Source organism: Mastigoproctus giganteus, chromosome 12, assembly GCF_048544385.1.
Source record: "Mastigoproctus giganteus isolate SK-2022 chromosome 12, ASM4854438v1, whole genome shotgun sequence".
In the NCBI taxonomy this organism is placed as follows: domain Eukaryota; kingdom Metazoa; phylum Arthropoda; class Arachnida; order Uropygi; family Thelyphonidae; genus Mastigoproctus; species Mastigoproctus giganteus.
In genome coordinates, this window is record NC_143586.1 from 29,020,193 (window position 1) to 29,035,288 (window position 15,096).

The 15,096-nt window shown below is 36.7% G+C and overlaps 1 protein-coding gene across 1 annotated transcript in view; it reads left to right on the top strand.

Annotated features, from left to right (window-relative positions):
- LOC150076829 (forkhead box protein K1-like) overlaps nt 1-15,096 on the top strand; it is an 86,491-nt gene that overhangs the window by 45,528 nt on the left and 25,867 nt on the right. The window contains exon 2 of the mRNA XM_090385692.1: nt 6,933-7,124. Coding sequence (XP_090241818.1) covers nt 6,933-7,124 — 192 coding nt within the window. The remainder of the gene's footprint in view (nt 1-6,932; nt 7,125-15,096) is intronic.

Sequence of the window (15,096 nt, forward strand, 5' to 3'; positions counted from 1 at the left end):
TCTACACTGCTTGGAGAACTTCATAACTGCCCTTATTGTAACTCCTAAAACCCTTTTGTTCCTCTATTATTTTTAATTCAACTGTACTAAGTGAAATACACGAATGGAGTTCCTTTTGGAGCTCTGTTCTTATAAGACCTTGCAAGGGGTTCGGATAATGGGACTCCCCCCCACAGCACATCCCTGTATTCAAGTCATCCTGAGGAATGCTACTTGGCGCTGATCATTTACCATTCTCCCAACCTTAACATCTATCAACTGCAAATTTTTACATCACGCCCTGCTATCCCTTCGTCCATATCATTTATCAGTACCCTGTTTATAGTTATTAAGAGCTTGAGTGTAGGCAGGAAACGAAGTGGAGCTTTGGATACAAGCCAACAGCGATATACTATATCCTTATCTTTGCTTGATCTTAGCATATTTATTGGAGAATCGTGGTGTGGATAAAGGATGAGAGTTTAGGGTGGAATGTGGAGTAAACGTAAATGATTTCCTAGTTCTGTTGCCCTTATAATGTGAAATAAAATATACGAAGCAGAGAGCGTAAGTTTGATTATTCATGATGTATTGACGTTGATGGCTGAAGGGTGTAGTAAGTCAGGAATTTTTTTACGTCCCTTCACACCCAGGTGTGAACTAACAAAAGCAAGGGTAGAGGTATTTAGGTGTAGCATTTTTAGACCTCTTAGACATGAGGTATATACCAGTGGTTTTAATAGTCCCACCAGCGTGAAGTTGCAAGCTGAGGATTTGATTATTGTAGAATGGTTAGACTTTGTCAAATTCGATGCACTTAACTCACAAGGGAACACCTAGTTGTCATCATTGTTCAAATGTTCTGGACAAACTTCAGGGACTTTTAGGTTAAGCTGTATTGGAAACTAAATGACAAGCCTCATCTGGTGCATTTTCATTATGAATATTGCATAAGACGGAAGAATGAAGGCTTACATACGTTCTCTGCATTTAGTGTGGGAAAATGTAGCTTACGCGGACACTTCCGCGCACATTGTGAGGTCGAGCCCACATGCTGCCAAAAAAAAAGTCCACGATACAGTTAGCTGTCACTGGTTACAGTCAAGTTGTAAACTTTTCTGGCTTCGGCTGTATAGATTATAAAAGGAAATTTATTTAGTTTTTAGGGCTTATTTTTGATGCAATAGATTATCCTCATAGCTTGCACCAGAACAAGTTTTCCTTCTTTTTTTTGTACTACCAGTTGTCCCACTAAAAAGAAATAAATTTGCATTCGTACTTCATCAATTAAGCAGGTCGAAATTGGTTCAAATTATATTAATTCTTTTGGTCTCATGGAATGAATTGTGCATAATCGTAAGCTGTAAAACCTGGTAATGAGTTAACCTTGACTTGGTCCGGCCATATCAAGAAGCATGGGGGGGGGGGAACTACCGCTTTCAAAGGCGAAAGTTGCTATAGATCTAAATGACCTTGGATTATGTTGACATTTCAGTTTTGATTGTCACATGCTATGATAACAAAGAGGTGTTTTAGAGTAGTAGTCTATATTGCACTGTAAACATGGATCTGATAAACATTTTGTGTATATGTATTAGGTTGCGCAATCAATTGGTAGTGGAATTAACAGTGTTAATTCCACTGGTCGATTTGCATGTTGTGCGGGATGAAAAACACAGACTACCTCATGGGGAAAGTCCTACACTCTCCGTATGAATCGGTTAACTACAGCCTAGAATTAATTCTCTATTCGATGGAATCGAGCTCAGATCTCCCAAACCAGTGGCAGACTAGACCGGTACAGATTTTAGGCAATCAGTGTGTATAGATATTCTCCATTAGAATCATGCATCAGGTTGAGTGTTCGAAATCTGCTGGTCGAGTTTTCTGTTAATTTCGTAGTTCTAGTTCCGTAGGTCGGGTGCGGTTTCAGTTTTTGAATCTAAATAATTTAATAGAATAATACCAAAAATGAATTTATTAAGTATAAAGTAACCTTTTTTTTTTTTTTTTCAATGACATTGTTTACTAAGTAATCTGGTGCGTGTCGTGTTTTTATTGTGTACTTTGAATGGCAACCAGAATTTTTAGTGTATTGAACAAAATATGAAAAACAAAGCAAAATACATAAAAAAACGAAAATAAAATTGTTTAATACTCTAATCACATAATCAAGTGGAAGAAACATGGTCGATGTGCAAAACAATACAGACATTAAACCAGTGGGAGATTAGAAGTTGAAGGAAAATAATGGGAGTACCCTGGATATAAAAATAACAAAGACAAATAACAGTGCCATAATACGTCTCAAACTTCATAAAACAGAAAAGATGAAAATTGATAGAAGTATCTTAAGAAGACACAAGGAAGTAACAAGAGTAGCACTGAACTGGGGTCGTAGTGTCGAAACTGCCATACCGCCAGGTCCACCAGCGCAGGAGCCTGTGGAGTTAGGGCCCTAGCGATTTATTTGGCATGATTATTAACGATCACGTGCGTGCAGCTGTTCGGCAACTTGGTATGAGGCGCAGGACCTATAATTTATACTTACTCTTCTGGGTAGAAGCTAAAAAAGGAAGACCGAAGACAATCTGTCAGAGAATGATTAAAAAGAAGAGAGGGTAGTAAGCGTGAGAGGAGGCAGAAGAGTTGGCAACTGACAAAGAGAGATGGAGGCAGCTTGTCGAGGTCCTTGGTAGTAATAGTAGAGGCATGTGATGCAAGGAAGCAAGCTTATATAGCATCAGCCAAAAAAAAAAAAAAAAATTCACACATCCATTCCCTTAACGTTCGTAATCTGAGCAAGAGGAAAAATCCCATCAGAATTGAGCCTGCTCAACCCAATCAAGACCTTATTTATACACTTCAATCAGATCACCTCGCAGGTGCTTAGTCTCCAGACACTGCAATTTGCAGAATTTAAACCTTTCTTGGTAAGACCACTCCATCGTTCCCCTCACCAATCTTGTTGCCTTTCTTCCAAAAATGAGATCTCCAGGCCTGTACACAGTACTCAAGGCAAGTCCTGACCATTGCCTTATATACAAAGGGATAACACCTCCTTTTTCCTACTAGCAAAATTTTTACATATCATTGACAATACCTCATGACCTGCTCTGACAGCCTGTCTGCACTGATTGCTCAGAAAATTTCATATCTGACTACACAATTACTCCCAGATATTTTTTCATTTTTTACCACCCTAAGTGTAGTACCACAAGTTGGCACGTTTCTTTGGGGCTAATTCTACCCATATGCAGTACTTTGTCAATGTTAAACTTCAGTTGTCATTTCTTAGCCCAACTGCCTAACTTTTCTAGATTCTGTTGCAGTAGCACACTGCCATTACTCTTAACAACCCTTCCAACCTTTGTATCATCTGCAAACTTCGATATTAAGCCTGCATCGATATTATTGATAAATATGCAAAACAACAGTGGGCCCATCACCGAACCTTGGGGAACTCCATTAGCCCACGAAGAACAGTGTCCATTGATTACCACTCTCTGTCTTCTCTCACTCAACCACCCTTTTATTCATTGTAGAAACTTGTCCTTAATACCATACTGCTACAATTTGTACAGTACTCTTCCATGCGCAACAGTGTTAAAAGCTTTCCTGAAATCCAAGTATATGATATCAAATTATTTTTTGCATCCAGTTCCTTTGTAACCATATCATGGTACCAATCAAATTTGTCAGGTAAGGCTTTCCCTTAAAAAACCCATGCTCTCTCTGAATGATTACTGCAGCTTTATTTAGATGATCCTGCAGTGCATCTTTATCCAGCGACTCCATTATTTTCCCCGGAACAGAAGTTAAGCTAACTGGTCTGCAATTACTCGTGTGATCCTTAGACCCCCCCCCCTTTGTGAATTGGGGATATATTTGCACATCGTTTGTGACAATTGGCCCAATAGGAAATAAGTAAGTAATAATCAGTTTATACGCATCCTACTCGACTACTGATATTTTTACAAATTGTCTGTATTCACCTAGAACAGCTGTTCCCATTCGGTGGTTCGCACTAAATATTCTGTAATGGCGTCTGCATTACAGAATTTTTAGATTCCTCCAATTCAAAAAGTGTTGTATTGTACTTTTTGTGTTTTGTATATCCGGCAACCCAAAGGTCGCGGGTTCGATTCTCGCCTCGGGCTTGGATCAAAGTACTGCAAAAACCTTGGGAGGTGCAATATGGCCACAGAAGCCGATGCGCCAACAACTACCAAATCAAAAAAAAAAAAAAAGTTTTGTATATGCAGTAAAAATACCTGCTACTGGCTGTTTGTGAATTATATTTATATGGAGACAGAAATCTGGTAAAATTAAAGTTTGCCGGTCGGTTCACGCATTTGACCCCTTTTCGGGTAATACAGTACTTAAAGTGACCAGATCCTTAGTATTCCAATGCGGGACATTTGGGAGGCGGTAAGAATTTTACATCCCATCCCCTCCTAGAAAAAATATACACAATTTTTTATTTTTTGTAAAAAAAAATTCATATACACAATATAAATTAAATACATATTACTTCTTTGAACTAAACTTACAAAAAACAAATATAGCCTATATTTTTTATTATTATTATTATTTTATATTTTTTTTCACAGAAAGGCTGAAATTCAGTATAGGCACCCCTTGTTGTCAGATAACTTGTGTGATCGAGACTCGCTAATATTCGTAAAAGCGGACAAATGCTAACTTATCATGATTTTCTCTTGTAGAGAAGCTGTGTCTTCATTTTGAATTTAGACCAAATAAAAATAGGATAATAAATATAATGTATAAGATATTAAGAAATATTAAAATTTTGAAATATTATATTTTAAGTCAGGAAAGGTACCCCTCGTGTTGCGCTACATGACGAAGGACATGAACTGAGAAAAATAGTTATTAGAAGGGGGAGAAAAACATTTATTAGAGGGATCATGTTTTTAATCGACTTTTATTTTTGTTTAGTGAAAAAAAAGGTTGTTTTTTTTTTCTGTGAAATAAAAACAATAATAAAATAATACTAATAATAGTATTAATACCACTACTACTAATGATAATAATAATACTAATAATAAAAATACATTTGGTGAGTATGGGCTTGGCACACCCAGGGTCCTGAGCTGGATATCATCATTCTTCTATTTTTTGGTGATTCTCTCTTTCTTTCTCTCAGGGTATTCAAAATTTTTTTGGTTGGTGCATCATTAGCCTCAGGCTTCCTTGCACCATATGGCTAATAATAATAATAATAATAAAAACAAGAGAAATTAAATAATATAATTAAATATATTTTTCCGCTGAGTGAATTTTTCTTAATAATACTTCAGCGTTTCTACTGTCATTTTTTTTTTTTTTTTGTTCACGTCCACAACTTATTTACTACCGAAAAAAACTCTTTCCGTTGTACCATTTGTTCCCGGCAAACATAATTATGTTTGCCGTTAAGTATGGAGGCTGCATGTTCAATCCCGGGGCAAACGACTGAAATCTGGGACTGTCCCGCATAATCCGGTATTTGTGATCACTTTAGTAATACTGTACTGTAAATGTTTATAATTCGAATTGCTCATCATGACAGTGTTTTTATTTGCATTTTACCTTTGAAGGACATTAACCGAAAACAGCGTGCTGTTTGTCTTGTAACTGGCGCAAAATGCCAAAAATAGCACTGCATGTGCTTATAGGCGACGGCTGGTAGTGTTAATATTCTGTGTATCTGAAAGTATAATGCTTTTTAAAAAAATGTAGAAGGAAATCAGCCACTTCTGTAAACATTTTGTATGCGGCAAGGAGTGTTGAAAATTTGTTTGCTCGTTTAACATAAACTGAAGTTGCATAAACACACATAAGCTGGTTATTGAATGACTGTGAAGCTAATCAAAGATTGTCAGGTGTCCGGTTTTTGACCCTGACAGTCTAGTATTTGTCTTAAATTTTGTAACTTGTAAATTTTTTTGCAACTGTTGTTTCTGTTTAGGTAGAATTGTACAAGTATTCTGTAATCAGCAAGCCTTAATAATAGTTTCATTATAATTTATATTTTTCATTTTTTGTGTGCAGATGAACATAACGGTTTCGGTACGAATTAAACCCCCCCGCCCAAATAGAGCTACATTCGAACTCGGTTATAACGAGAGTTCGACTGTTGCTGGTAAAGAGAGAAAAGTTTATTGAAAAAGATGTATTTTTTTTCGCGGTTAAAACGATCACAATACTTAAGTGCTTCATGGGTGTGTAACGAGCAAATATTGAAGGACTAAGATTTGCTTTGCCCGTTTAGGACATTTCCCCATTATCACTTTTCACATCCCAGCTGATAAGTTTATTATTTTAATAGCACGTGAGCTTTTCACTAATATCTGTACTGTTTTTTTGTCTATAAGAATGTGTGTCCACAGGCTGATCTGCACCCTAAACTCAAATTTCACATGGCTGGACAAAAATTCAGAACAAATGAAACAAGTTAAATTAACCATGGAAGTGTTATTTTCAGGCTTTGATGAATCATTCTGTTCATACAAGAGCGGGATAACTGCATAAATGTCACTGGATGAAGTGTGTGCAGTTCTGAAGAGGCTATATTGAAAAACAATACAAATACACTGGTGTGAGTCAACTGCATCATAGTGAGGTTACAATAACTATCCCCCCTGCTTTTGTATCTTGTAGACTCTGCTACTTCACAGGTTTAGTTGCCTTGAAACTGACCTTAAACAATACAACAAGGTAATCTGTGTTATCTACAAAATGGAGACAGGATGTTCCTTTTTTTTTTTTTTTGAAAAAGGGAACGTGTTTCCATTCCTTCTTAAATTTTAGAAAGAGCTGCACCCCATTGCCATATATAATAGAATTATTTTAATATAGGCATTGTGTATTCATTGCTTAGATAGATTTATAATTTTATGCATATAATGTTAAAGAATACCTCAGTGAGACATTTTTTTTTTTAACAGATGTGTGTTTAGATTTCCAAGCACAACTATAAAGATCATCTTCCAATCCCTTATTGATGAAAATGGTCCATATCATCCACCTCCAGTGCCAGAACTGCCTAATAACAAGCCCATGGTACCTTTACGAATAAATATCCCAGAAATAGAGCCAAATTTTATTAGTCCTGTGCCTTCACCAACTGGCACTATTAGGTAAATTTTTATTATATTTCTGAAGATTAGTACTGTATTGTTAAAAAAAAGTATTTGTAGTTTTGTATAGTAGGAATTGGTTTAAAACTGCCAGATTAAGACAATATGTAACCCAAAATAATCAAATTTTAATTCATTATCACGATAGTAGGTGTATGGCATTGTGCAAGCACAATTTAAAAAAAATAATAAAATAAAATATTTTCTAGAAATTGAGCACCAGTCAGGTAACCCACCACCATTTTTGCTAAAATTTGGGGTTGCCACCATGATTGCATTAAATCAGACTGTAATATACTATCACCCATTCTCAGAAATGAAAGGAAAAAGTTAATTAATGTATGCAATGCATGACATTTCAGGTGCATTTGATTTTTTTTTACCCTTAAATTAATTGAATTTTATTTTTTTCTTTTTCTGTATTAATAGAAGTGAAAAGTTAAGTGCATATAATTATCCCCTTATCAGTTAATTACTAAGATTACAAACTTTACAAAGCACTGTAGTTTCACATTCTCTAAACTTAGCGTTCAATTTAATTACAACTGTATAATATTTATTACTCTTCCCATATTTTTAAGCCTCTTTTCTCTCTGCTTATCTGTATCTCTTCATAAGTGACACCACATTCAAAAATCTCACATAACAATACACATGAATTATGCACAGACTGTCTGAAGCTAACAGTACTACATTAAAAGTACATTTAATCTACAAATTTCTTTTTTTTCATACAATTTATGAAAGTTTGATAATTGTTTTTCAGTATTTACAGCATCTTTAAAGAGAAAAGTTTTTATCCAAGTTTATCTGTTAAAAATTTGAGAAATTTCCTTTGAAAAGAGTGAAAATTTCTAGGCACGGCTATTCCTGCACATGCACCAGTTGATGGGTTATTAGTGGCTTTTTTTTTATTTAGATAAATAGTTTATAGTTTTCACAAATTCAAATTTTTATTACTTATATCCATTTAGTATATTTTAGAAGTGTGTTCATCAGCCAATTTTTATTTCATCCAAGCTGAAAACCTTATTCCTTCCACCTCGATTGAAGGTGACGTTAGAAATTTCTCCAGTATCAGATGGCAACGTATTGTGCTGACTAGGCTGTCACAGAGGATATTAGTATTAGCAATGGCCACATGGTGCAAGGAAGCCTATGGCTTATGCTGCACCAGCCAAAAAAATAAAAATAAATAAATAATAATAAAAAAAACAAATAAATAACAATAATAATAAAACAAAAAATAAATATAATAAAATTATAAGAAGAAAATAAAAAATAAATAAATAATAATTAATAAAGGAAATGGATAAGCTAAGCATTTCCCTCCTCCCATAGGTAATTTATCCAGCTGACCTTTGAATTTTTCCAAGCTCTGCAACCCACATATTCGAAGTCTTTCCTCATATGGACGCCCTTTTGCCGATCTGATTATCCATCTCTGGACCCTTTCAAGAAGCACAATGTCTTTCTTTAGGTGCGGTCTCAATACCTGAACACAGTATTCCAAGTGTGGTCTAACAATAGCCTTATACAATGGGATTATGACGTCCTTATCTCTACTAGCAATTGTTCGATACATCATCGATAGGACACCATGGGCCTTCCTTGCAACCTATCTACAATGTTCAGAGAACTTAAAGTCTGACCGCATCGTAACACCCAAGTCCTTTTCCTCCACTACCGGCTTTAGTTCAACTCCGCCAAGTGTATAAGTTATTTTGGAGTTACTGTTCCCCAGGTGCAATACCTTACACTTTGCAGAACTAAAGCATAGCTGCCATTTTTCTGACCATCCGTGAAGTCTGTCTATGTCATTCTCAAGAAGCTACGGTTGGCGGCGATCATTAACAACTCTACCAATCTTAACATCATCTGCAAATTTAGACATCACGCCCTCTATCCCTTCATCGATGTCATTTATGAAAATCAAAAACAACTGTGGTCCTAATGCTGATCCTTGGGGAATCCCACTCCTTACATCAACCCAATCTGAGGAATAACCATTTATCACAACCCTCTGCCTCCTGCCCTGAAGCCATCCAGCTAAGGATTTTCCCTGTGATTCCAACCTGTTCCAGCTTATAAAGTAACTGCTCATGTGGGACTGAGTCAAATGCTTTGCTGAAATCCAAATAAACAATGTCGAAGTTATTCCCAAAGTCCAGCTCTTGAGTGATGATGTCAAAATAGTTAACCAGATTAGTTAAACATGATTTTCCCTTTACAAAACCATGCTGAGTGTCCTTCAGAATTCCGTTTCTATCTAAATGATCCTGAATTCCAACTTTGATCATTGTCTCCATGATTTTCCCTGCTACCGAAGTTAGACTAACCTGCCGGTAATTTCTCACTTCACTCTTAGAACCACCCTTATGTATTGGAGACACGGCACTTTTCCAATCCAGTGGAATCATTCCCGAGTCCAGTGATGCTTGCATAATTAGCCTCAATGGTTCAATGCACTCACTTGCTGCCTCCCTTAAGATTATAGGGTATATGCCATCAACCCCAGGAGCCTTACTGGCCTGTAGGCTCGAAAGTTTTTTCATTAAATAAACATGCAAATCAACATCGTTAATTACATTTTTTTAACTTCACTCCCAGAATTTCTCATTGATGTAAAGAGTTTTTCTTTTGTAAATATCGATGCAAAGTAACTGTTGAGTTCATCTGCAACTTCAGTTGGGGTATCTAACACTATCCCACGTCCATTACATAAGGGTCCAATCTGGTTTGTTCTTCTCTTCTTTGCATTTATATATGTGAAGAATATCTTATCTCCCCCTTTGCTCTTTTTTGCCAGCAGAATTCTCATAATCTGCCTTTGCGAGCCTGTTTCTGTGGCACTATTGCAGATCAATTTGTAGCTGTTATAGGCTTCAGTACTTTTTATTGCTCTAACTTTTCCATGCCATCTTTTTCTGCTCAAGTATCCTGGCAACTTCATTATTCATCCAACTTGGAATCCTCCTTGTGGAGTATTTTTTTTAATGGTATATATGCATTCAAGGCCTCTGTGATTAATTTTTTAAAGCTATACCATAGTTCAATTGTATTCGCTCTCTGTGAGATATCTACCCAGTTAATAGAGGCCACGTTTCACCTTAAGTCGTCGTAATTTCCTTTCCTGAAGTTATAACCCATTCCTTTGCCTCTCTCTTAATCGTCCACTGTAAAACTCTGTGATCACTTCCTGCTACTGGTTCCTGTACTGTCAACCCTATTATGTTGTGCTTCTTTATGGTTCATTATGTTCATGCTTCCTGCTGCTGGTTCCAGTACTACAGCCAATTTTTGTCATGCAAGCTGAAAACCTTACTCCTTCCACCTCGATTGAAGGTGACGTTAGAAATTTCTCCAGTATCAGATGGCGATGTATTGTGCTGACTAGCTGTTACAAAGGATATTTTTTTAACACAAACAGATGCATTTAATTAACAAATATTCACACCAAAGAATGTAACTTGTTCACAAACTCTGCTCATATCATTTGTTAAGAATAGAAAAAAAGAGAAAAAGTTTACCACTTTTTTTTGGTCTACAGTGATTCGCCAGCATATGTTATTGAGAATGGCCAAGGTTAAATAACCAGTTGTGATAGATTACAAATATTAGTGAGCCTTTGACCTATTGCTGTTAAAAAAAAAAAAAAAAAAAACTAGTCATGACTTAAGTCTTTGCTATCCCTTCTTCAGCTTGCATAGATTCATGAAAGTTTGATGATAGTTTTTCAGTAGTTACAGGTTGAAGCTACATTTGGAGTATCCATGTTGCCATTTGTATTTGCATCATCAGCCATTTTCAATCCACTGCAGGATGAAGGCCTCTCCAGCAACTTTCCGGTTCCTTTTGTTTTGTGTAATCGACATCCATTTACTACCCACGAACTCATGAATTTCATCCGTCCATCTCCATTGTTGTCTTCCATGTTTTCTTCTAGCTCCTCTTGGGTACCATTCTGTTATTTTCTAAGTCCATCTGTCATCATGTCTTTGAGCTATATATCCTGCCCAAGCCCAAGCCCATTTTGGTTCTTTAGTTTTGATAAGAATGGCCTTTACTTGAGTTTGCTGGCTAATCCATGTGTTTCTCTTATCTGACAGTCTGATTCCTAATATAATTCGTTCCATTCTTTGCTGTGTAGTTTTAAGCCTCTCTTCCATTCTTTTTGTGAGTGCACAAGTTTCACTTCCATAAGTCATGGTGGGGAGTATACACTGGTTCATTATTTTACATTTCAGACAAATTGGGATATTGCTCCTCGGTATGTGGCTATATTTTCTGAATGCTATCCATTCAAAATTTATTCTTCTCTCGACTTCCAGCCATTTATCATTATTACAGCTAATGACTTGTCCCAGATAAGTATATGACTCCACCTTTTCAATTACTGCTCCTTCAATGATTATATCCCTTTCTGTGGCATACTTGTTCATCATTACTTTTGTTTTAGCCATATTCATCTTTAGTCTAAAATCCTTACTAACTCTGCATAACTGATTAAGATTTTCCTCTAATTTTTTGGGATCATGGCTTATGATCACAATGTCATCTGTAAATCGTAAATAGTTTAGGTACTCTCTATTCACATTGACACCTTTCTGCGACCAGTCTAATCTTCTGAAAGCTTCCTCAAGGGCAGCTGTAAACAACTTTGGAGGTATTGTGTCTCCTTGTTGAACTCCTTTCTCAATTTTAAATTTGCTGTTGTCTTTGTCTAGTCTAATAAAGAAAGTAGCATTCTCATATATTTTCTTCAAAATCATAATATATGAGATATCTATGCCTTGTCTTTTCAGTACCCAAAACATTGCCTTATGCTGTATGGAGTCAAATGCTTTTTCATAATCCACAAATGCCAGGCATAATGGTGTTTTATATTCATTTGCTTTCTCCATTAGCTGTGATATTACGTGAAGGTGATCCATAGTTGAGAATCCTGTCCTAAAGCCAGCTTGCTCTTTTGGTTGATTCTCATCAAGTATTCTTTCTAATCTGTTAGTGTAATGACCCTTGTGAACAACTTGTAGATGTGGGATAACAAGCTAATTGGTCTATAATTTCCAATTTCTGATTTATCTCCTTTCTTATGCAGCAAAACTATGATTGCATTATTCCATTCCTTCCTTAGGCGTCATGCCTTTTCTAATGCATTTTGTGAAGAGTCTTGCCAGTTTCTGTGTCATGTCTCTTCCTCTCAATCTTAACAACTCTACAGTAACTTCATCTTCACCTGGGGCTTTCTGATTCTTCATTTTCTTCAGTGCATGTTCTACCTCATAAGGAAGGATATTGGGTATGTCTTATGTGTTACTAATTTGTGATCTATCTTCCCCACTGCTGACATCATTTCCTTGCTCCTTATATAATTCTCTATAGTAGTATTCTGCTATTTGAATTATGCCTTCTCTGCTATTTATAAGTACATCATCTCTATTCTTCCGTTTCAGTATCATTTGTCTTTCTTAAATCAGGTCTTAAATCAGCAACTATGTCTTTCTGCTCATAGTTGCTGATTTAAGACCTTTGTTTTCCCTTAATGCTTGTTCTACTTTTCATGTGTTAAATCTTCTTATTTCCTCTCTGAGTGTCTTTCTAATGGCTTTGCATAACTCAGTATATTCAATTTTGTCTTTGTCAGTGTTTATCTTGCTCGTCATTTGTCGTCTTCGGCTCATCATGACAAGTGTTTCTTGACTAATTTTTTCTTATTTGGATTTCTTTTTACCTATAGGTTTCCTGAGCTTTATCACTTTCAGAAAGTTGTAGTATTCCTCATCAATATCTTGGTCCTGAACAGTCTGCAGAAGCTCAAACTTGTTCTTAAGTTCCAGTACATTCTGCTTCTTCTCCTCTTCTGTTATCTCAAAGACCTTCATATTATTTACTCAAGTCAGTTTTTTCCTTTCTTTTCTTACATCAATATCAAGTGTGCATCTTACCATTCTGTGATCACTTCCAACATTTACCTTATTCAGGACAGTATCATCATTCACAATATATCTTCTGTTAGTGAGGATGAAGTCGATTTCACTAGTCATTAATCGATTTGGGCTCTTCCATGTGCACTCTTTGTTCACCCTTTTCTTGAAAAAAGTATTCATTACTGACATTCCTTGAGATTCTGCAATTTCTACAAGTCTTTCACCTCTTTCATTTCTTTCACCAATTCCAAAATTTCCTTTGGTTCCCCTTTCTGCGCTGTTTTGTCTCTTTCCGACCTTAGCATTGTAGTCCCCCATAATTATAGTGTATTGAGTTTTCTGCTCATCTAGAAGATTCAATTTTGGTGTACATTTCTTCCACCTCTTCATCATCATGGCTCGACGTTGGTGCATAAATCATTATAACCTTTAGCTTGTACCTCTTAGAAATCCTGAGTAGTAGTAGTCTTGATACCCTTGGTGATGTACTTTTGAATTCCAAAATGTTGTTTTTTATATCTTTATGGACCAGAAAGCCAACTCCACCTTTGCTCCTTTCACTGTTTCCATTGGTGTACAGCAGATTTCCACTTGATAAACTTATAAGTGATTCATTTCTTCTTGTTGTTTCAGCCAAACTGATGATATTCCAATTCACATTTTCTAATTCCTTTTCCAGCTCTAATATCCTATCTTCACCGATGAGTGACCTTACGTTGTAACAGGCCAAGTTTAGTTTCTGTGCATGGTATCCTGGTTGTACCCAGAGATTCTTAGCACCCTCTGCTTCCACTCTGACCCTGTCACTGCCGTAAGAAGAGGAGTGAAAGCTGCTGGGGACTGAGGGCCATTTGTTTCATCGTGCTGTCATGTGCTGGAGGGTTTGGTCTTTTCCTCTTCATGCTGACCAGGCGTCTTGAAGAGAACCACTCTACACGTTCATTGCGACCTAAGTGACATAACAGGGCTTACCATCAATAAGGTGTGCAAGAGTGGATTTTAGGGAGGTAGAACAACCAGACTTCTCCTAAATCTTCTGAAATAGAAAGATATTGGATCCATCAGTGTTTTAGACTGAGTGTCTGATAACACGCAGAATGCCTGTTCCCCTTTGCAGATAGTTCTAAACTGTGCGATAAAACTTTCTAGAGAATTCTTATCACATGGTTTAGAAGATTTCATTAATAAAAAGTGAAATTAAAGGATATATGAGATATATTTGTGGTGATATAATAACATTTAGTGAAATTCTGCTATTTCTTATAATTATTTCGTAGTTATTTGATGTACATCAGGAGTATTTTAGTATGATAATTGTGTACAGGTAAATCAATAACAATTGTGAAGTATATATATATATACACACTGAGTGATCGCCGAATTATGACCATCTACCTAATACTTCGTAGGTCCTCCTTTTGCCCTCAGTACAGCAGCTATCCGACGTGGCATTGATTCAACAAGATGTCGGAAGCGTTCGGGAGGTATGGCCAACTAAGATGTGTGTGTAATGCGGTCAGCAATGCAAGTATGGAGGTGATTGGTGAACCCAGATGCCTGATATGCCTTTCAATAGTGTCCCACAAGTGCTCTATGGGATTGATATCGGTGGAGTTCAGAGGCCAATTGATATGCTGGAAGTCAGAACTGTGTTCCTCAAACCATTCCTGAACAAGTGCCTGATGGCTCGGCACATTGTCATCTTGGAAGACATCATTGCCATTCAGGAAAAAGTGTAACATAGCGAGGTGTACACAGTCAGCAAGCAATTGACGATAACAGAGACCACTGATATTCTACTTGCACCAGGGGTCTAAGTTCCTGCCAGTGAAACATGCACCACACCATGCAACCGCCTCCACCGGTCTGCACTTTTCATACCATGCATGATGGATCAAGGGCCTCATGTTGTTGACGCCAAATCCATAAACAACCATCCACAGTGTGGAGTAAATAACGCGACTCATCCGACCAGCACACCTTCTTCCAGTCTTCTAACGTCCAACTTGCATACTCTTTGCACCAGGAAAGTCTTTTACGCC